Raw genomic sequence first — 23600 nt, forward strand, 5'->3', positions numbered from 1 at the left:
CAAATGAATCGATCAGAAAATTAAAAAAATATATTAGTGCAAGAACTGGTCTTTGGGTGGGAGGGCATAAAATAAATAAAACATTAGGGATCCCTGGGTGGCGCAGCGGTTTGGCGCCTGCCTTTGGCCCAGGGCGCGATCCTGGAGACCCGGGATCGAATCCCACGTCAGGCTCCCGGTGCATGGAGCCTGCTTCTCCCTCTGCCTGCGTCTCTGCCTCTCTCTCTCTCTCTCTGTGTGACTATCATAAATAAATAAAAAAAAAAATTAAAACATTAGTATTAGTTTACCTAATTGAGGAAAAAGAAGTCACAAATAGCCTCTACAAAAAATGATAGTGGAGAAATAACTACATATGTAGAGAAAATTAAATGAATCATATGAAACAACTATGCTTAAAATATCACAAATATATTAAGAATTTTGAGGAAATGGATGACTTATGAAAATTACAGGGATTCATATATCTTTATCTATATATTGACAGATATATCAACATAAATACATATGTAATCTAGAGAGGGAAAATATGATGAAAGAAATACAGAAAGATGACAATGAGATTGCCTTCAAATAATGTACCATACCCAAGTAAATTCAAGGAGAGTTCTACAAAGGACCTTCAAGGACCAAATAACACCAAAACAGTGCTAATTCTTCCAGATACATTTTATTCTGTGAGAGGAGATGGGATACTTTGAGGGTGAGCAAATGCATTCCATATTTACAGTGTTTAAAATATTCTGAGAGCCAGATCAGATCATTCTGTGGAGGGGTAATCAGAAATATTCAGGAATGGGGTGCCTGGGTGGCATAGTCAGTTAAGCATCCGACTCTTGATTTCGGCTCAGGTCATGATCTCAGACACCTGACATCTAGTTCCCCATCAGGCTCCAAGCTCAGCACAGAGACAGCTTGTCCCTCTCCCTCTGCTTCTTACCCCTGCTCAAATAAATAAATAAACAAAATCTCTAAAAAAAAAACACTTAGGAACAGATCTGTCTGTTCTACAGTTGAGGAGGTGCCACATTTTTTCATGACCAACATATCCATAGGATTTCTGTTCAGTGTGAGATTTTTCATGCACAGTGAGATCTGCCTTTTGGGAAGGCCCTTCTCACAATCAGTACATAGAGGAGGTTTCTCTCCTATGTGGATTCTGTTGTCTAGTGAGGTGTATATGCTGGCAGAATACCTTCCCACATTCACTGCATTTGGAGGGTTTCTCCCTCATGTGTGTTCTCTCATATGTGATCATCTGTGATTTCCGAGAAAAGGCCATCCCATATTCAGCAGATTCAGAGGGTTTCTCCCTTGTATGAGCTCTTTGATGTACAGCTAGTGGAGACTTCTCCCAGAAGACCTTTCCACACTCACTACATTCATATGGTTTCTCTCCAGCATGAGCTCTCTGATGTATAATGAGGTGTGATTTCAGGGAAAAGGCCCTTCCACACTCCATACACTCATAGGGTTTCTCCCCTGTATGAATTCTCTGATGAATAATGAGGGGCGATTTCTGGGAGAAGGTTTTGCCACAGTCCCTACACTCATAGGGTTTTTCCCCTGTATGAATTCTCTGGTGTATAACAAGAGGTGATTTCTGAGAGAAGGCTTTTCCACATTCTGTACATATATAAGGTTTCTCTCCTGTATGAAGCCTTTGATGTCCAGTAAGGTGTGACTTTTGGGAAAAGGCTTTTCCACAGTCAGTACATACATAAGGTTTCTCTCCTGTATGGATTCTTTGATGCCCTATGAGGTGAGACTTCTGGCAAAAGGTTTTTCCACATTCACTACACTTATAGGGTTTCTCTCCAGTATGTGTTCTTCGATGGATGATGAGTTGTGTTTTCCGAGGGAAGGTTTTCCCACATTCGGTACATTCATAGGGTCTCTCCCCAGTATGAGTTATCTGGTGTATAAAAAGGTGAGACTTCTCACAGAAGTCTTTTCCACATTCACTGCATTCAAAGGGCTTCTCTCTAGCATGAACTCGCTGATGTATAATGAGGTGTGACTTCTGAGAGAAGGCTTTTTGACACTCAAAACATTCATAAGGTTTCTCTCCAGTGTGGACTCTCTGATGAACGATGAAGGGTGACTTCTGGGAGAAAGTCCTCCCACACTCAGTACATTCATAAGGTTTCTCCCCAGTATGAATCCTCTGATGCACAATGAGGTGTGATTTCTCGCTGAAGGCTTTTCCACAATCTCCACACACATAGGGTTTCTCTCCAGTATGAATTCTTTGATGTATAATAAGCTGTGACTTCTTAATAAAGCCTTTCCCACACTCACTACAAACATTGGGTTTCTTACCTGCTTGACCTTTCTTATACTGAATATGGACTTGTTTATGATTGACGACTTTTTCACATTGACTATGTCCACAGGGTTTCATGCCCGTGTAAATTTTCTCAGGCACAGAACAGGAATCACTATAGCTAGGTGGTGTCCCACATCCAAATATCTCAATGGGGCTCTTTCTTGCATAGCTCCTACTGCATGTCAGCAAGTCTAAATTAGATTTCAAGCTCTTTTCACATGAATCAAAATCATGGAGTTTTTTACATGAAGGATCAAGGTCTATGCAGCCACCAAAAATTTTTCCAAATGTATTACACTTGGGGCCTTTCTTCCTGGCCACTGTTTCACGGCTAATGACTGTGATCTGCTTCAAAACTCTGTCTTGGTTTCCTTGATATCTATCTATCTGACCATCAATATGCCAGACTTTTAAGAGAGAGTACAATGAATTATCCTTTGGGGATTTTTCCATTATCTCCTTTTGAAACAAAAGTTCTTCAGAAATGACCTGCTGGGAAGAGTCAAAGCTTTCCTCCCTGTCTGAAAGAAGAAAAGATAAAATCAAATAGAAACCAAAAAAGGAAACAACAACAAATAGAAATGCTAGAAAAGTGCTGATGTAGGATGGATGTTATAAAGAAGGCCTAATGAATTTTAAGTTAGAAAGAAGGCCAAAGATGTCAGAGATAAAGAAAATACCCTCTCAGCCATCTACCCAATTCTCAATTACCTGAGTGAATCCACCTTGACAACTCACTCTTTATGATCCATGGGTCCTCTTCATGTTCCAACTTGAAGATTATACCTGGTTTTATACCAGAACACCCTGTTAAGGGAAAGTTATAATGGTCTTGGCCTTGGCAGCTCAGAAATTCATGAGGAAAAGAAGCAGTCTCAGGGGCCTCCCAGGAAAGATGGATCCTTAACTCACAAAAATAAATTCCAGATACACCAAAAATATAAACATAAAATATAAACTATAAAAGAAAGGACCCTATTAATGGAAAATCATAAAGGTCATGGCCTTGAAATCTCAGAAGGATGAGGAGGATTTGATTCATTGCTACATGGAGAATTTGTCCTTACCCACAGAGACCAGGTGGCTGTAGATCTCCAGCATCACATCTCTATGTAGGGTCTTCTGAGCAGGGTCCAGGTGCTGCCACTCTTCCTGGGTGAAATCTACAGCCACATCCTCATATGTCACTAGTTCCTATAACAGCACATTCTTATACAATCTGCTCATTCTGATCATTTTTACCACACTAATACATGTAGGATACCTAATTAGCATTTTGTGTAGCTATTAATGAGAAAAACTGTAAAATTCTGCCATTAGCAAGAATAGCTAGTGGAACAGAATGAACAGTCTAAAACTAGATGTAAATAAATGAGAAATTTGGGGGATCCCTGGGTGGCGCAGCGGTTTGGCGCCTGCCTTTGGCCCAGGGCGCGATTCTGGAGACCCGGGATCGAATCCCATATCAGGCTCCTGGTGCATGGAGCCTGCTTCTCCCTCTGCCTGTGTCTCTGCCTCTCTCTGTCTCTGTGACTATCATAAATAAGTAAAAATTAAAAAATTAAAAAAAATAAATGAGAAATTTAATATATAATAAAGAGGTATTTTTTAAAAGATTTCATTTATTCGTAAGAGACACAGAGAGACAGAGATGCAGGCAGAGGGAGAAGCAGGCTCCATGCAAGAAGCCTGATGTTGGACTCGATCCCAAGACTCCAGGATCATGCCCTGAGCTAAAGGCAGACACTCAAGCACTGACCCACCCAGGCATCCCTAAAGCAGTATTTTAAATAAGTGTTGAGGTGCCTGGCTGGTCAGTCAATGGAGCATGTGACTCTTTTTTTTTTTAAGAGTTTATTTATTTATTCATGAGAGACACAGAGAGAGAGGCCGAGACACAGGCAGAGGGAGAAGCAGACTCCCCAAAGGGAGGCCAATGTGGGACTTGATCCAGGATCCCGAGATCACGACCTGAACCAAAGGCAAACACTCAACCACTGAGCCACCCAGGTATCCCTGGAGCATGTGACTTGATCTCGGGTTTGTGAATCTGAGCCCCAAGCTGGGTATAGAGATTACTTAAAAATAAAATTTATAACTAAATAAGTCCAGAAAAGACAGATTATTCAAAACTGGGTAGCTATCAGAAAAAAAAGTAAAGTTGGACTCCTTATTTCACACTATACAAAAAAATAAATTTGAGATATAACAAAATTTTAAACAAAAAAAAGAAATCATAAAATAAAGACAAGAGAGTTTTTAAAAATAATTTCAAAGTGGAGAAAACTCTTCTCACTAGGCATGGTACAAATCCAGATGCTACAAAGGAAAATACCGGTAAATTTGATTACTTTATGTATTGCATAGCAAAATATAAACAAACTCAAAGGACAAGCAACTAACTGGGGAGTATATATGTGCACAACACATAAAATGGACAAAAAGCTAATTTCTTCAATTTATAGAACTCCTAAAAAGCAAGAAGAAAAAGACCAACAACTTAACCTTTTAAAAAATAATCAGAGGGGCAACCCGGGTGGCTCAGCGGTTTAGTGCCTGCCTTCAGCCCAGGGCGTGATCCTGGAGACCCAGGATGGATTCCCACATCGGGCTCCCTGCATGGAGCCTGCTTCTCCCTCTGCCTGTGTCTCTGCCTCTCTTTCTCTCTGTGTCTCTCATGAATAAATAAATTCTTTAAAAAATAAATAAATAAAAAATAATCAGAGGACATGACCATCAATTCACAGAGAAGGAAATGCAAATGGCTTTTAAACATTAAAAATGATGTTCAACTTCATTCACGTGAAGAGAGATGTAAATGAAAACAAACAAACATCATGTTTTTCTTACATATTATCAAAGATTAGAGTTTAAGAAGTCATGAAGTTGGTAAAGATATCAAAAAAGGAACACTCAAATTATGGGTATACACTGGTACAATATATTTTGAAGGCAATTTATTTGACAATATCCATCAAAATTTAAATGTATATACTATCTGATTAGCAATTCCATTTCTAGAAATTATTCAACACATATACTCATATATGTGAGCAAAACATCATATGTGAAGTCATTTCACTACAGTACTGTTTATAATTGCAAAATAATGAAGGCAACCTTATGGGGGATTGGATAAATTATGCTTCAATCCCCATAAGGGAATACCATTAACAACCATAAAAAGCAACAAGGAATGATATGTAAAAATCTCTAAAATATACTTTTAGGTGAAAAAAATTCATCTATTCACCAAGCAGTTATTGAGACCCCACTGAATATCAGGCATTATTCTAGGAACTGGGGATACAGCAAAAAAGAAATCTGGCAAAAATATCTTCCCTCAAGCATCTCATATTCTAGTGAGAGAACACAGCCAACAAGACAAACAAATAGCCAAAAAAGAAGTTTGTAATGTGTACTTCAAAATTCATATCACTCATATAAAAAAGCTCATAGAAAGCAATAAGCAAAAGACTGACAAAAAGGGAGATTGATGGAGAAATTTTTAAATGGCAAATATGTGGGGAAAATGCCGAATTTCATTTAATCATTAATGAAAAGCAAATGAAAATAAGATACAATGTTCAACCATAAAAATAGTAAGAATGAAAAACACCGATGCTATCTAGTAGTAAGAAAAATATTGGGAAATGGGCCTCCTTGTAAATGATTTATAGCCACATGTAGAAGCTAATTATATAATATCAAAATACAATTTGAGAAACATCCTTTAAATTTTAAACAGGCTTTGCTCTCTGATCTAGCACAGTCATGTCCAAGAATTTGGTCTACATAAATATTTGATAAGGTTGTTCCTTTATTTGTGACTTTCCTGCTTTAGAGTCCTGGCTAACCTATGTACTAGCCATGCCCCTGCTTTTTTTCTCTGAAAAACAGAGATAATAATAGTATCCAGCACAAAGTAATTCCATTATAACTTATTATAATGGTGCCGGGCACAAAGTAAGCATTCAATAAACAGTAGCTGTAATTATTCTTATCTTATTACTGTCAGACATCAAAGAAAAAACAGAACAATAAAAGAGCCCATCAACAAGGGGCTGGTATCCTACAAACATTAAAAGAATAGTAAAAGGATGCTATGAACAATTTTATGACAAGAAATTTGACAATACAGATCTTAGGACAGCAGAGTATAACACTCAGGCCAAATCTGGCCCAGAGAGCTAAGAATGGTATTTACACTTTTAAATGGTTGAAAAAAAAAGTCAAAGGAGAATATTTTGTGGCATGTGAAAATTATATGAAATTCAACTTTGAGCGTCTATAAATAAAATTTTGTTGGATTACAGCCATGCTCATTGGTTTGCATATTGTCTACAGCTGCTTTCAACCTACAAAAACAGAGCTGAGTAGTTGCAATAGAGACCATATGGCCTACATGCCTAAAATATTTCTATCTGGCCTTCTGCAGAAAAAGTTTGCTGACCCCTGACTTAGACAAACTGGACAAATTACTTGAAAATCACAACTTAACAAAAGCAATATACAAAGAAATCGAAAATCTTAATGGTAATAAATATTTTCAGTAAGTCAAATTCATAATTAAAAACCTACCCACAAAGAAAACTCCACACCCTGATGACTTCACTGGAGAACTCTTCCAAATATTCAAGACAGAAATAATACTAATCTTACCCAAACTCTTTCAGAGAATACTTCCCAACTTGTTAAATAAAGTCAACATAACTGTGATTCCAAAACACAAGCAAGAATACAAGAAAAATTACAGACCAATATGTCTCATAGAAAAATCCTCAACAAAATATTAATAGAAGACTGGCTTAGGGGGATCCCCAGGTGGCTCAGCAGTTTAGTGCCTGCCTTCAGTCCAGGGCGTGATCCTGGAGTCCAGGGATCCAGTCCCACATTGGGCTCCCTGCAGGGAGCCTGCTTCTCACTCCACCTGTGTCTCTGCCTCTCTCTCTCTCTCATAAATGAATAAATAAAATCTTTTTTAAAAAAAAAAAAAAAAGACTGGCTTAGGTGAACCCACTGGGGCTGGCTGGGGAAACGGAGGAGGCTTGCTCCAGAAGGAACTGTCTGAGGGATCATAGGGATTTCTAAATATGGGAAAGGGGAATAAATCACTTGTTGAAGTCAATTGTACATATATTTTTATAGGTCTAAAGAAAGAACAAAGCCTATATAACAGGAATCAATCCAGTTCTTCAGGGATACCAAAAGGAAATTTTCAAGTCATTTTTTGTGCAATCTAGATGTGGAAATTAGCATACAATTGTTTGAACCTTGCTGAATAACAGTTCAACCTTAAAAAAAAAAAAAAGACTGGCTTGATGATAATGATGAGGAGGAGATGACAGAAATGGGTGAAGATTAACCATAGATATAAGAAGATTGGCCACCAGTTGATAATATTTGCAACTGGGTGATAAGCACAAAGACGTTCACAAAAATCTACGTTTGTGTATGCTCAAAATTGAAATTTCCCATAATAAAATGTAAAAACTATATGTGTTGGAATTTTTTTGAAGATTTTTATTTATTTGACAGAGAGAGAGAGAGCGAGAGCAGAGCAGGAGGATCAACAGGCAGAGGGAGAAAGAGAAGCAGACTCCCTGCTGAGCAGGGAGCCCAATGTGAGGCTAGATCCCAGGACCCTGGGATCATGACCTAAGTCAAAGGCAGACACTTAACCTACTGAGCCACCCAGGTGTCTGGAAATGTTTTAGCAATACATTCTTTTTAAGTTACAGAATATATAGTGTGTATGGTAAAGAAAAATACATGAAAATAATAAAATCACTAGCACACATTTATACATATATATCTATACACACAGAGGTTATATGTATCTGGAAAGATCATCCCCAAACTACATAATACTAGTTATGCCAGAGGAGAGGGCAGAAGTTAGATTGATTACAGAGATATTTCCCTTACTTTTTAAGTTTTACTTTGCAATATTATTTACATTCTTTGCACCATGTATAAATTACCCTTGCAAAGAGGGGATAAAAAGACATAAAAGGGAAAAGCAAAGAAGGAAACTGGCCTTGCGTTGGAGCATGAGCCCACAAACTATGAGATGATAGCAAAGGGGCCATGGAAAACCAGGAAACCACCTACCCTCTAAGCCTCTGCCAGAAAATTTTAACTAAAAATAGCCTCTTTGAAACAACTACCGATAATACCACATTGGCCTTTAGGAAAACTCAACAATCAAATTTCTTCAGCTAAAGTCCCAGAAATCTTGACCTGCTGAAGAGCTAGACTGATAAAGTGATTTCTCTTGATGAAGAATGCAAACCATCTGATATATCCCCTTTGCCATTTTCACTGTGGCTTCCAGGAAGCTCAAAGGTAAAATGTTTAGCTCAGTTTATATGAAGCAAGGCCAGATAATCTATGTATCTTTTTTTTTCAATTTTTTTTTAATTTTTATTTATTTATGATAGTCACACAGAGAGAGAGAGAGAGAGGCAGAGACACAGGCAGAAGGAGAAGCAGGCTCCATGCACCGGGAGCCCGATGTGGGATTCGATCCCGGGTCTCCAGGATCGCACCCTGGGCCAAAGGCAGGCGCCAAACCGCTGCGCCACTCAGGGATCCCTAATCTATGTATCTTAACAGCAACTTTACCTGCATCTTGATCTTCTATTCTGTCTAGATTTCTCCAATTCTTATTGCCAATGTATTGCCCTTTCTCATTTTACTGTGGGAAAACCAAGTGGGAAACAAACAACTTACCTGGGACTCAGTCATTTTCTGTTTGTCTTTGGAAAGCAATTGGGGGTGCAGTGGGGTACAGAAGAGTCTTCAGAGACCAAGCTGGGTTAACTACTCTTCAATGGCTGAATGTAAAATGTGTTGCTTGTTAATTTATTGCTAACTTGTGTTTATCATCTGACTAGCAATTCCATTTCTAGAACTTTATTCTAAGGTAATAATCATGGATTGTGCAGAGATTTAACTGAAGGAACTTTTATCACAGTTTTGTCTTTAACACCATAATTCTGAAAATATTCTCAAAATGCCCAATCACTGAGGACTGAGAAAATAATTTATGGAACCTCCAAGAGATAGAAAGGCAGGTGACCATTTAAAGTAACACCAAAGACAATTAAGAGGCTCAAGAGATACAACAACCAACTATAAAGTATGGACCTTGTCTAGATCTTAATTTGAACAGATATAAAAATCTTTGAGATAATCATTAAAGTTTGAACCCTGACTAGATATTTGATATTAAGAAATGTAATAGAAAAAAGGAAATTTAACCAGTGATGATCTGACATTACTATTGTTAAATATTTTACCTCAAATAATAATATTGACATTTAAGACCTTATCTTTTACAAATACATGATGAAGTCTTTTTTTAAGATTTTATTTTTTCATGAGAGACACAGAGAGAGTGGCAGAGAGAGAGACAGAGAGAGAAGCAAGCTCCCCAAGAGGAGCCTGATGCAGACCTCAATCCCGGGCCCCAAGGATCACAACCTGAGCCAAAGGCAGACACAACCACTGAGCCACCCAGGCACCTGCATCATGATACATCTGGGGTTTCTTTCAAAATAATAAGGACTACATATGTAAAGATTCATTCAACTATACACTTAATATTTGTGCATTTTATGTTATCAGTAACAAAGAAAAAACAATCTGGGAGGGAGAAATAAATGGGTGATCTAAATTAGGAATTGGAAAACTTTCTCTGTATAGAGACAGATAGTAAACATTTCAGATTTGTGAAGCCTACAGTCTCTGTTGCAACCACTCAGCGATTGAAAGCAGCCACAGACAATATGTAAGCCAATTCTGTTTATTGGCTATGTTCTAATAAAACTTCATTTATGGAGCACGTGGGTGGCTCAGTTGGTTAAGCCTCCAACTCTTGGTTTCAACTCAGGTCATGATCTACAGGTGGTGGGACCAAGCCCTGCACGGGGCTCTGCACTGAGCGTGAAGCCTGCTTGAGATTTTCTCTCTCTCCCTCTGCCCCTCCACTCCCACTGCTCTCTCTCTCTGTAAAAAAAGAAATTTTAATACTACTGTTTAAAAACCTCATTTAGTAACACTATAATTTGAATTTTAATCATTTTCATGTCACAAAATATTATTCTTTTTCTGATTTTTTCCAAACATTAAAAAATGTGAAAACCATTTGTAGCATACGGCTGTATAAAAACAGCAGGAGGCCAGATATGGCCCACTGCCTATAGTTTTCCATCCCCTGGTCTAGATGAAACAACAGTGACCATCGGGTGATGATTAATGAGACTGGGTGATGGACGTAATGGGGGTTAATTATATAAGTCCCTCTATTTTGCTGAATGTTTGAAAATTTCCATAGAAATAAGCTTAGTAGTATTATGGAAATAAAGTTAATATCATGGAAACAAAATGAAGAAGAGGCAGACCACAAGATCACACTCCCAATTATTTAATAACAACATCTGTTCCCCAAGACATCACAATGGTTTGTGGCCCTCCAGAGATCAACCCTACCTGACAAAATCTTATTCCTTGGCATTTAATTTCCTTTATTCTATTTTCTTGGCTATTACATGAATAGAACTGACCTTGAGTTCATGGAAGATCCATGAAATATATCCAAGATCAGTGCTACAAAACCAAGGTGAATAAATAATAATCAGGTATTAACTCACTTAACATCACAAGCCTCAAAGGATAGACTCTGCTATTATTCTCATTTCACAGTGAGGAAACTGAGGCCTAAAGAGGTTGAGTGACTTCTCTATGATCACACAGCCAGTGACCAGGGGGTGGGGTGGTGGGAAAACAAAAAGCAGAGAACTCCTCCCTAGATCAAAGTTTTCAGAGATGCAACTCTGTTTATTTCTGAATGCCCTAAAAAACTAATTCTCATCCTAAATTACAAAGGACATTGTCTGATTTTTAACTTGAGAATAACTAAACTCTAAATTTACATCGTGCTTTACAGTTCAAAGTTAACTTGAAACCTTAATATTAGGATGCCTGGGTGGCTCAGTGGTTGAGCGTCTGCCTTTGGCTCAGGCATGATTCCCAGGTCCTGGGATTGAGTCTCGCATCAGGCTCCTCTCAGGGAGCCTGCTTCTTCCTCTGCTTATGTCTCTGCCTCTCTCTGTGTGTCTCTCATGAATAAATAAATACAATCTTTTAAAATAAATTAAATAGGGATCCCTGGGTAGCTCAGCGGTTTAGCACCGCCTTCAGCCCAGGGCGTGATCCTGGAGACCTCGATATCGGGATCAGTCCCGAGTAGGGCTCCCTGCATGGAGCCTGCTTTTCCCTCTGCCTGTGTCTCTGCCTTTCTCCCTGTGTGTGTCTCTCATGAATACATAAAGAAAATCTTTTAAATAAATAAATACATAAAACCTTAATATTCAAAGACACAACAAGGAAAAGAGAAGCCAAAAATCAAGGAAATATTTGCAAAACACGGATCATTGATAAAGGAGTAGTAAGTATCAGAATATATAAAAACAAACCCTACAAATCAATAAGGCAAACATCCAATAGAAAAATGAGCAAGAGATGTGAACAGGTGCCTCACAAAGAAGGATCTAAGAGATCAAAACATATATGAAAAAGTAGTCATCAGGGAATTACAAATTAAAGCCTGGATGTCTGACCCCTCCATTGGAATGTTGCCACCACACGGGCAAGGATTTTTGTTTATTCATGGATGTATTATTAATCTCAAAGAGCCACCCATCATGGACCGCACAGAATCCCAACATTGACACTACATACTCCCATTCCTGTCCCCATAGACTCTCATCACTCACCCTAAAGACCACCCCATTGCTCCCCCCAGACCCCCCATCATTCACCCAACAAACTCTCCATCACTCACCTTACAAACCCCTTTCACTCACTGCCTTGAAAACTTATCACTCACCCTAAGACACCATTGCTCACTGGATAGACTCTCCATCACTCAGCCCAGACTCCATTCATTCACCCCCACAAACCCCTTTCCCTCACTTACTAGAAACCCCATCATTCACCCTGCAGACCCCATTGCTCACTTCCATAAACTCATCACATATCCCACACACAGTCCTACAGACTCCCTTCCCTATCACTTCCCTCTACATCATTCAGTCCAAAGGACCCCCTCATTAGTTCTTCCACATGTCCCCATCACTGACCACACAGACCCACATCACTCAACCGGGCCCCTCACCCTGGCTCTGCTCTCAGGACCCCAAAGCTCCTTCTCAAGTCGAGCTTGGCTCCCTGCTTCCACAAATGGGCTCAACATCGCCCAAAATTCCCTGTCTCCTCCAGCCCTCCTGGTGGGTCTGGATGACGCATCAGCTTATCTTTCGCAGGCTCAGAAACAGCCTCCAAGCCGAGCTCTACCAGTAACAAAAATGGCGGCATTCAGTCTGCGCCGGGAACTCTGCCGGCCAGGAAAATGGCCAGGGCCTCGCACTGCTTCCTGAGGCTCCCATTCCAGCCAGAAGAGATTTGCGTTTTAGCGTCCGGGAAGTCCCCGTGCTATTTCCGAGGCAGGGTTTTCGGAATTTGTGCTTCGAAAGCAGTGTGAGGCTCGGCTATGTAGCGACTGTTCCGGGCGGGTGAATGGGCGTTCCCGGCCATGGGCAAAGGCCGGGCCCGAGCAAAGGCGTGGCGACGGGCGGGTAGGGGTGTTCGGTGGGAACCGGGCCCAAGGGGGGGAGCGGGGAGGCAGTGGTAAGGCCGGAGGGTAGAAGCACCGCCCGGGAGACAGCTCGGCATAAGACACATTTCTAAACCTCTGGTGAAAATGAAGTCTTTTGACATAACGTATTGTCTCACTCGCACACCCCGCCTGCCTCTCACAGCTTAACGTCACCGCCGTCCAGCCTTCCTATTGTTCCTTCGATGGGGCGGAGCCCCCGACTCGTCTGTCACTCAAGGCTCCGCTTTACGGCGCTCCTGCTCTTCTATTGGCTCATTCGGACACAGAAGGCCCGCCCTTTCTTGTCACGCACAGGCCCGACTTTCTGCCCGGTCTCTTAATGTGGGCTGATGTGGCTCTATTGCAGCCTTATTATCAAAGCTGAAAGAAGTATGAGAGGCAAAGGTTTATGGCTAAAACTTAAGGAGGCATTGATTTTAGAAAACTTAACAGAAGATTAGATCCTGGGCGTGATCCTGGGGTCTGAGATCGAGTCCCACATCGGGCTCCTTGCAAGGGAGCCTGCTTATGTCTCTGCCTGTGTCTCAGAGACACAGAGAGAGAGAGGCAGAGACATAGGCAGAGGGAGAAGCTGGCTCCCCGTGGGGAGCACGATGCGGGACTTGATTCCAGGACAGGGGCATCACGACCTGAACCAAAGGCAGACGCCCAACCGCTGAGCCACCCAGGCGTCCCTAAATAAAATATATATTTTTTAATCTTATTTCTAGGTCACACCAGAAGGGCACTGATGGTAAAATAGTGGCCTAGTTATGAAGTCTTTCCAGAGAGGCTTTGAAACGGAAATGCTAACTTCCGTTTCAAACTTGAGGGAAGCATCAGTGACAGCCTAATTACAAAGGCCCTTAAGTTAATAGACATCCAGGTTGGAGGACATAGATAAGGGATTTTGATGGTGGAACAATTAACAATGGTTAGGATTTGAGGTCACACAGAGGGGCATGGATGGTGGAAGCTTAATAAGGACATGGTTTGGGTGTTGGGCAGATGGTCATCAATGGCAGAATTTTTCAAAGATGCCTTTAGTAGTTTCCTATTGCTGCTCTAACAGAGTACCACAAACTTACAGGTTTAAAACAACACAAGTTTATTATTTTACAGTTCTGAAGGTCAGAAGTCTAAAGTGAGTTTCCCTGGGCTGAAATCAAGGTATTAATAGAATCATACTCCCTGGGAAGGCTCTAGGGAAGAATCCATTTCCTTGCATTTTCTAGCTTCTAGAGGCCAGCTGTCTTCCTTGGCTCATAACCCCTTCTTCCATCTTCAAAGCCAGAAAAGTAGCATGCCATATCTCTCTCTGACTATGATCTTTTGCTTCCACCATCACACCTTCTTTGACTCTGACCGTGCTCTTTTCTTCTTATAAGGACCCTTGTGATTACATTGGACACATCTGATAATCTGTAATAATCTACCCATCTCAAGATTTTTAATTTAATCATATCTATGAATTACCTTTTTAAATTTTAAAAAAGATTTTATTTATTTATTCATAAGAGATGCAGAGAGAGAGGCAGAGACACAGGAGGAGAGAGAAGCAGGCTCCCTATGGGGAGCCCAATGTGGGACTCCATCCCAGGACCTCAGGATCACGACCTGAGCTGAAGGCAAACACTCAACTACTGAGCCACCCAGGCATTGCTACCCCCCTTTTTAAAGATTACAAAGTCCCTTTTTCATGTAAGATAACATATTCAGAGGGTCAGTAGTGGAAGACTATTGACTGAGGCACAAGGTATTAATGGGGAAAAGCTATTATTCCAGTAGATCTGGCTTGAATTCAAACCAGATGGGTATCGATTAAGGGGCCCATGCTGTTCTCTCCGGATTTCTTCAAAGGCCTGGGTTCAAGTTCAGAACAAAGGAAACTGATGGAAATCTCAATAGGCACTTGGACCCTAGATAATGATCGTAAGAGCATTGCTGGTGGAAAAGTTAACAGAAGTCTAGGTTTAAGATCTAGAACATAAACACATTGATGGTAGAATACTTAACAAAGCCCTGGGTTTAAGGTTAAAGGATCATCAATGAATAAAGATTTAATAGACAGCCAGAGTCAAGGTTAGAAAAAAGGGGCATTGATGGTAAAATCTATATAACTGCAATCTTGATTTAATATATAGATCAACAGGGGAAACTAATGTTTTTAAAAGACTTGGATTTTATTTACAGATCATATTAGGCATTGATCGAAAAAGTAAAGATTCATGTTTGGTTTTCATGACAGAGTAAATTGATGATAGAATAATGAGTTGACAGAGACCTAAATTAAATGCCCCCAACAAGTGGAGCATTAATGGCAGACACATTAATAGCAGCCTGTGCAGAGAGAAAACTGAGCAGAGAACCAGGTGCAAGGTCAGACCTGAGTGTCTATGAGAGTGGAAAAATTAACGGAGAACAAGGACCAAAGTTCATAACTGAGGGACATAGATTCATTATTATTTCATGTTCAGGCTCAGGGGGAAGGTGCTGGGCCCCAGGAAATATGTTCTCCATGATTCTATGCTCCAGTTCCCTTCTGCAGTAAATGTCTCCAAAGCCCTGATTGCAAATGTCCTTGCCTTCTGTATTCCCTGGTTTGATGTGTTGAAGGGAGGTAAGATTCACCTAAGCTCTTCATTGTTAGATTGTTCAGTCTAGACTCAGAAATTGAGGAGTTTCACCATTTTATTTAATTTAGGGTTTGTTTGTTTTTTAAAGATAAAGTTTGTCCTGTACACCAGGGCAGCCAATACATAGTTCTTATCTCTAGAGTAATTGCTACAATAGTAGGAAATAAAATGTAACAAAATTGTTTTTCTAACTAACAAATATGAATTAAGGTTGTCCTCTAAATAAAATCCGGTTAATTATGCAATATGTACTTTAAGGTTTTTTGTTTTTTGTTTTTTGCAAAAAAACAAGAAGTTTGTAGGTATAAGAAAAAAAAAACAACCATGAAAACCTACCACATGGGCAGAGGGACGGCTGAGCAGATGGGCCCTTTCCAGTTCAGGAGTCTTGGACCTAAGTGGGAAGATGATGCTGGGAGTTCCTCAACTACCCCTTGCTGCCTCCCTGGTGGCTGATGCCACATCTTCAGAGGTGGTTTGCAGTGAATTATTTCATTCAAAGCTGGGAGGGAATGATGCACCGGTGACCTCAATGGGGTGTCAGCACTGTCATGGTCCCCCAGGATGTGACAGCAACAGGTGATTAAAGACAATGTCACTGCCCCTATTTGTAGTTGTATTAGGTGCTGCAGCCAACACCTTTAGTCAAGAGGTAAAGAGAACAAAAGAGGAAGCCTGTGGGAGAAGGAGAGAGGCCTCTGAGAGACTATAATATAAGAGAAAGAGAATGGAGAGAAGGAGATAAAGAGAAAGAGATAAGCAGAGAAAACCAGAGACAATGTGGGCATCTAACATGGTGAATCAGGTATATAAGGTATATAAGGTACTTTTTTACAGTTTTGGGGGAAAGGATAAAATTTATATGAAATTTAAATGAGCCCTGCTACATTTGTCTACAATGTGTTGTCTGAATAAGACATTTATTGTGAGGATCACATCTGTGTATGTACTGATTTCTAGTACAGAATTTCTGAACCTTAACAGTATTGACATTTAGGGCTACATAGCTCTTTGTTGTGGAAGGCTATCTTGTGCATTGTAGGATGTTTAGCATCATTCCTGGCCTCTACCCACTAGATCCTAGTAGCCTCCTCCCAGTTGTAAGAAACAAAACTTTGCAGGCATTGCCAAATGTCCATTGGGGAGCAAAATCACCCCTGATTGAGAACTACTGTTCTAATGGTTTTTTTATAGTGAGTATAGTAGCAAAAGCTCAATAAAAGGTTTTGTGGAATGGCTCTGTTTTTACTTTTCAATACATATTTTAGGGTGGAGTATTGAGGAACACATTAAAATGACAAATCTATGGTTAAAAGAAAGTTCATTGTTAAAAACAAGACAACGTCAGAGATGACATGACCATCTTTGTAAAAAAATCCAATGGCATTTAATAAAAAGCTACTGGATTTGGGGCACCAGGCTGACTTGGTCAGTAGTGCATGTGCCTCTTGATCTTGGAGTTGGAAGTTCAAGCCCCAAATTGGATAGAGAGATTATAAAAAATAAAATCTTTTTATTTTATAAAAAATAAAGTCTTAAGGGGTGCCTAGGTGGCTCAGTAATTTAAGCATCTGACTGTTGATTTCAGCTCAGGTCATTATCTCAGGGTTGTGAGATCAAGCCCTGAATTCAGCATTCGGCTCTGCACTCAGCAGGGAGTATGCTCCAGATTCTCTCCCTTTCCCCCACCTGCTCACACACACTCTCTCTCAAATAAGTAAATGAATCTTTTTTATTTTCTTTTTTTAAGACTTTATGTATTTATTCATGAGAGACACACACAGAGAGAGAGGCAGAGACACAGGCAGAGAGAGAAGCAGGCTCCATGCAGGGAGCCTGACGTGGGACTCGATCCCGGGTCTCCAGGATCACACCCCGGGGCTGCAGGCAGCACTAAACCGCTGCGCCACCGGGGCTGTCCAGTAAATAAATCTTTTTAAAAAAGAAAATAAAATCTTTTAAAAAGTTACTATATCTAATAAGTGAGTTTAACAAGGTTGCAGGCTACAAGATCCATATACAAAAACCAATTGTATTGCTATATAGCAGCAATGAACAATTGGAAATTGAATGTAAAAACCAGTATCACTTACAACATTATAAAAAAACATGAAACACTTAGGGATACATTTGACAAAGCATGTGAAAGATCTATACACTGAAAATTACAAAATTACTGAGAGAAACTGAGATCTAAATAAATGAAGAGATATACCTTGTTCATGGATTGGAAGAGTCAATATTGTTAAAATGTCAATTCTCCCCAAATTTATCTATAAATCTAATGCTATCTAAATGATAACCTGAGCAAGATTGCTATCGAAACTGACAAGCTGATTCTAAAATTCATATAGAAATGCAAAGTATCTAGAATAGACAAAATAACTCTTACAAAAAGGAAAATGAAGTTGGAGAGCTTAACACTGATCCAAGAATTATTATAAAGCTGCAGTAATTGACACTGTGTGGTATTGGTATAAAGATCAAATAGTAGATAAATGGAGCAAACAGATATTTTAGATATAAACCCACACATATATGTGGGTTATAACTTTTTTTTAAGATGCAAAGACAATGCAGTAAGGAAGGGATGGCCTTTTATTTTTTAAAGAGTTTACTTATCTCTTTGACAGAGAGGACACAAGCAGGGGGAGTAGCAGAGGGAGAAGGAGAAGCAGGCTCTCTGCTGAGCAGGGAGCCCAACAGGGGCTCAATCTCAGGACCCTGGGACCATGACCTGAGCAGAAGGCATATGCTTAACTGAGCCACCCAGGTCCCCCAAGGATGGCTTTTTCAACAAATGGTGCTGGGACAGTTGGATATACAAATGCAAAAGAGCATAGTTGGATCCAAACCTTGCACTATATTCAAGAATTAACTCAAAATCTGGACACCTGGGTGGTTCAGTGGTCATGATCCCAGAGTCTTGGGATCAAGTCCCACAATGGGCTCCCCACAGGGAGTCGGCTTGTCCCTCTGCCTGTGTCTCTGCCTCTCTCTGTGTGTGTTTCTCATGAATAAATAAATAAAATATTTTTTAAATGAACTCAAAATGAATCGTAGGCCTACATTTAAAACCTAAAAGTATAAAATTTCTGGAAGAAACCACAGGGGAAAATTTGTGACATTAAGTTAGCAAAGGTTTCTTAGATTTGACAACAAAACACAATTTATAAAAGAACAAATGGATAGATTTCATCAAAACTAAAAAATCCATTCTTTACAGGACAGAGTGGGAAAAGTCTTTGCAAACACATGTATCTGAATGTAAAAATGACTCACAAAACTCAACAATAAGAAAATAACCCAATAAAAATTGGGCAAAAGATTTGAGCAAAAGATATACAAGTGACAAATAAATACATGAAAATGTGCTCAGCATCATTGGCGTTAGGGGAATATAAACTTAAAACATAAAGATATACCTCTACACATTTAATATAATGGCTAAAATTAAAATGATCAAGGTGCCTGGGTGACTCAGCCTTCAGTCTGCCTTCAGCTTAGGTCGTGATCTCTGGGTTCTGGGATCATGCCCAGCAACAGGCTTCCTGCTCAGCAGGGAATCTGCTTCTCACTCTCTCTCTCCCTCTGCTCCCCCTCCACCTCTCATTTTCTCTCTCCTTCTCTAATAAATAAAATCTTTTTTAAAAAATTAAAATGACCATAGAGAGGTGCTTGGGTAGCTCAGTCAGTTGAGTCTCTGGGTCTTGTTCCCGGGCTGTGAGTTTGAGTTCTGTGTTGACCTCTGTGCTGGACATGGAGCCTACCTTAAAATTTTTAAAAAATAAAGGAAGTTAAAATGATCGAGTCCTGCATTGGGCTCTGCCAAGGAGGCCTGCCTCTCTCTCTTCTCGTATCTCTGCCTCTCTCTGTGTCTCTCATGAATAAATAAATAAAATATTTTAAAAATAATAAAAAATAAAATATTTGTAAAAACCTGAAAACAACCCACATATCCATGAATGAATAAACAAACTGGAGCATATCCATACAATACAACATGGATGAATCTCAAAATAACCCCGAGTGAGGGAAGTTATTCAAATAAGGGTACATAATACATGTTTCTTTTTTTAAGATTTTATTTATTTATTCATGAGAGACACAGAGAGAGAGAGGCAGAGACACAGGCAGAGGGAGAAGCAGGCTCCATGCAGGGAGCCTGACGTGGGACTCGATCCCAGGTCTCCAGGATCACACCCTGGGCTGAAGGCGGCGCTAAACCGCTGAGCCACCCGGGCTGCCCACATGTTTCTATTTATATAAAACTTAATAAAATGCAAACCAATCTTTAGTGACAGCATCAGTGAGTCTTAGAGTGGGGATGAGAGAGTGATGAATATGTTTACTATCTTGATTATGGTGAATATATATGTAATATATAAATTTATCAAATGGTATACTAATACGTACAATTTATTGTATGTCAACTATATCTCAATAAAGCTGGGTTTTTTTCCTCTTAAGATTTTATTTATTTATTCATAAGAGAGGCAGAGACATAGGCAGGGGGAGAAGCAGGCTTCTCGTGGGGAACCAGAAGCAGGACTTAATCCCAGGACTCTGGGATCACAACTTGAGCCAAAGGCAGACGCTCAACCACTGAGCCACCCAGGTGCTCCAATAAAGCTGTTTTTAATGCCACAGATATCAATAGTCTGGGAGCACCTGGGTGTCTCAGTGGTTGAGTGTCTGCTTCAGCTCAGGTTATGATCCTGGGGTTTTAGGATGGAGTCTTACATCGGGCTCCCTGCAGGGAGCCTGCTTCTCCCTGTCTATGTCTCTGACTCTCTCTCTCTCTCTCTCTCTCTCTCTCTCTCTCTCTCTTTCTGTCTCTCATGAATAAATAAATAAATCTTTAAAAGCAAAACAATAGTCTGCATGGCCAGTCATACCAGAACTACATGCAAAGAAGTCAAAGTTGTTGAACCATGAAACTGGCAGATATATTTTTCTGATCTCAAACTCAACAGCAATGATTTACCTTGAGGAAATAACACCAACTCTCAGATCCTGAGTTCCCTTACTTCTGTCAAATGATAAAGCTACAATTTGTGCAAGATCCCATCTTTATGTTATACTTCAATATAAAATCTAACTTTCTTTTTAAAAAGAAGTGGAATTATACTATAAAGTGAAAAGATTTTGGGCTCAGTGAGCAATATTCTTGGGAAATCATGAGAAACTCCCAGAGTCACATGGTGCTGGCCTTTTCATCCATTCAGCCTAGAGTCAGAAGGTCCACAGGATCCTTGGTCTTGATACAGACCTTGCTCTCATGCTGGAGTCTGTCACCACCACTGGTGCACAGTCTCTTGTCTTTGTGGGAAAGTACTGAGAACAGAGATGTCCACCATCGTGGTTTTCCACACCAGAGTCTGCAGCCCTAAGAGTTAGCAAGTCCCTCCATACAGCTGGCCACAGACTTTCCTGCTTGCAGACGTGTTTATCATTTACATATGCTCTCTATGTGCCCTGGGATTTGCAATCTCCTCCTGTGGTGGAGACTAGCATTGTGTTGAAAGATCAGCCGTACATGGTCTTCATCTCTTCCTCTAGCATTTGTTGACTGTCTGACTCTGGACAAACCCTGGCCTCTTTTTTTAAGATTTTATTTATTTATTCTCCCGCAAGCAGGGGGAATGGTGGAGGAAGAGGGAGAAGCAAGCTCCTTGCTGAGCAGGGAGCCTCATGCAAGGCTCTATTCCAGGACCCTGGGATCATAACCTGAGTTGAAGACAGACACAATGGACTAAGCCATCCAGGCAGTCCCTGGCCTCTTTTTTAAATGAATTTATTTATTTATTTATTTATTTATTTATTTATTTATTTATTTATTTATGAGAAAAAGAGAGCATAAGCTGGGGGGGGGGGATTGAGGGGGGAGAGCCAGTCTCCCTGCTGAGCAGGGAGCTCAATGCAGGGTTCAGTCCCAGGACCCAGAGATCGTGGCCTGAGCTGAAGACAGATGCTTAACTGACTAAACCACCCAAGTACCTCAATCCTGGCCTCTTGAATCTACATCTGTGACATGGGGCAGTAAGGCCGTCTATATCATATCTTCCTGGGAGTGTATGTTAAGATCCCTTGTGAACCCAGAAGAAAGTAAATACAGAATAAGTGCATGCTATTATTATCACCATGTTCCTGATTTAATAATAACAGCTAATGTTTGTTGATCACCACGATGTGCCTAGCCCTATGCTAAGTGCAAGTGATAACAGCCCTGTGAGAGAGAAGTAGTTATTATGTCATTTCACAGAGGGAGAAATGGGGAGTTAGAAAGGTTGAGTGATTTGTCCAAGGTCATCAGATGTTGGGACTGGGAAGTGAATTCAGGTCTATTTGACCACAGAGTCCATATCCCTCCCACCAGGCTGCACTGACTCCTGCCTATGTGGCCTCAGAAAGCTCCAGTCACTCCTTTCAAAACCCAGTGATCCTAGAACTTCAGAGCAGAGTGTCTGACTTACTCCTGGTAGTAGGCTGAATAATAGCCCCTAAAGATAGTAGGTCCTAATCCCTGGAATCTGTAAATGTTACCTTATTTGGAAAATGGTTCTTTGCAAATATGATTGAATTAAGGCTGTTGGGATAGGGAGATTATCCTGGATTATCCGGGTGGGCCCTAAATGCAAGCACATGTATCCTTGTAAGAGGCAGGTCAAGCTGTTAGTGAGAACCTAGTTGCTGAAGAAGCTAAAGGAGGAGGAGAGAGAAACAGCCAAGAGTTGGAGCCAGACCAGGAGACCGAGCCAGAGTTGGAGTAAAAGCTGCTTTTGCTAAAGCAGCAACAACTAAAAGTATTGAAAGATGCTGGTTATCTTGGGACAGCTCACCTCCTTCCTTTCTTTCCTATATATAATAGTTATATCCATTAAGCTGTTCTTTGCTGCTGGGGTTTGGAGAACAAACATGCAGCTTCCCAGGAAGATAGTGGTAATTACCAGAGCCAACATAGGCATCAGCAAGGAGACGGCCAGAGAGCTTGGTAGCAGAGAAGCCCAAGTATGCATTGCCTACTGAGATATACTGAAGGCATAATCTGCTGGCCAGTGAATTCCAGGCCAATACAAAGAACTCTCAGATGCTAACTCAGAAACTGGACCCATCTAATACCAAATCCATCTGAGCTTTCGCTAAAGGCTTTCTGGCAGAGAAAAAGCAGCTCCATATTCTGATCAACAATGCAGGAATGGTGATGTATCCATATTCCAAAACAGCTGGTGACTTTGAGACTCACCTGCGAGTCAACCACCTAGTCCGCTTCCTTTGTACCCACTTGCTCCTGGAGCCACCAAAAAAGTCTGTGCCCTCACAGGTGATGAGCCTGTCATCAGTAAGCCACCACACTGGCAAGATTCACTTCCACAACCTCCAGGGTGAGAAACACTACAGCTGGGGATTTTGCTCATTGCCACAGCCAAGTGGCCAATGTGTTTTTAATTGGGAACTGGACAAGAGACTCCAAGACATAGGGGTCACCACTTATGCAGTGCACTCAGGCATCATCTACCCCTGACTAGTCTGGCACTCCTTCCTGCTGTGCCTGTTCTGGAGGCTCTTCTCCCCTTTATCAAGTCAACATGGTAGGGAGCATAGACCAGGCTGTACTGTGCCTTAGCTGAGAGCCTGGTGCCCCTGTGTGGCAAGTACTTTGGTGACTGCAAGATGACCTGGGTGCCCCTAGGGGTCTGAAATAGCAAAACCATTGAGCACCTGTGGAATGTTGCTGTGAGCTTCTAAAAATACACTGGGAGTAGAGCTGATGGAAGAGTCTCAGCTTTATTAATACCAATCCAGACATAATGAAAGGTGACAAAGGAGAAGGCCCACCCGAAAGATTGTCCTTCCAGGTAGCTACTGTTAAAAATCCCTCCCAGTTCTGATTCTCCTGACCCTTCTAGAAGTCTTTGCATACCTGACTTTCTTGTGAAGCTGGTTCATGGTACAAGACAATCACACCTAC

The 23600-nt window shown here is 40.6% G+C and overlaps 1 protein-coding gene, 1 non-coding gene and 1 pseudogene across 7 annotated transcripts; 2 read left to right on the plus strand and 1 right to left on the minus strand.

Annotated features, from left to right (window-relative positions):
* Window positions 1-657: 657 nt before the first annotated feature.
* ZNF630 (zinc finger protein 630) lies at window positions 658-12898 on the minus strand. 6 transcript variants are annotated; one of them, XM_041742162.1, is made up of 4 exons: window positions 12513-12898; window positions 3397-3492; window positions 3041-3136; window positions 658-2850 (listed from the first exon to the last, which is right to left on the minus strand). In XM_041742162.1, exons 2-4 carry the CDS (start codon window positions 3428-3430, stop codon window positions 1124-1126), a joined length of 1857 nt encoding a protein of 618 aa, XP_041598096.1. In that variant the 5' UTR covers window positions 3431-3492; window positions 12513-12898; the 3' UTR covers window positions 658-1123. The 6 variants fall into 6 exon arrangements, with proteins under 6 accessions (XP_041598096.1, XP_041598093.1, XP_041598092.1 ...); XM_041742159.1 differs by having other exon boundaries at window positions 3068-3136; window positions 3397-3523; XM_041742158.1 differs by having other exon boundaries at window positions 3397-3523.
* Window positions 7283-7405, plus strand: LOC121483702. The gene has a single exon (XR_005985816.1). It is a non-coding gene; the product is annotated as a small nucleolar RNA SNORD22 (small nucleolar RNA).
* A 9546-nt stretch (window positions 12899-22444) lies between the features above and the next one.
* On the plus strand, window positions 22445-23394 carry LOC121482401 (annotated as a pseudogene).
* Window positions 23395-23600: the final 206 nt, after the last annotated feature.

This window comes from Vulpes lagopus, chromosome X (assembly GCF_018345385.1).
Source record: "Vulpes lagopus strain Blue_001 chromosome X, ASM1834538v1, whole genome shotgun sequence".
NCBI lineage: Eukaryota > Metazoa > Chordata > Mammalia > Carnivora > Canidae > Vulpes > Vulpes lagopus.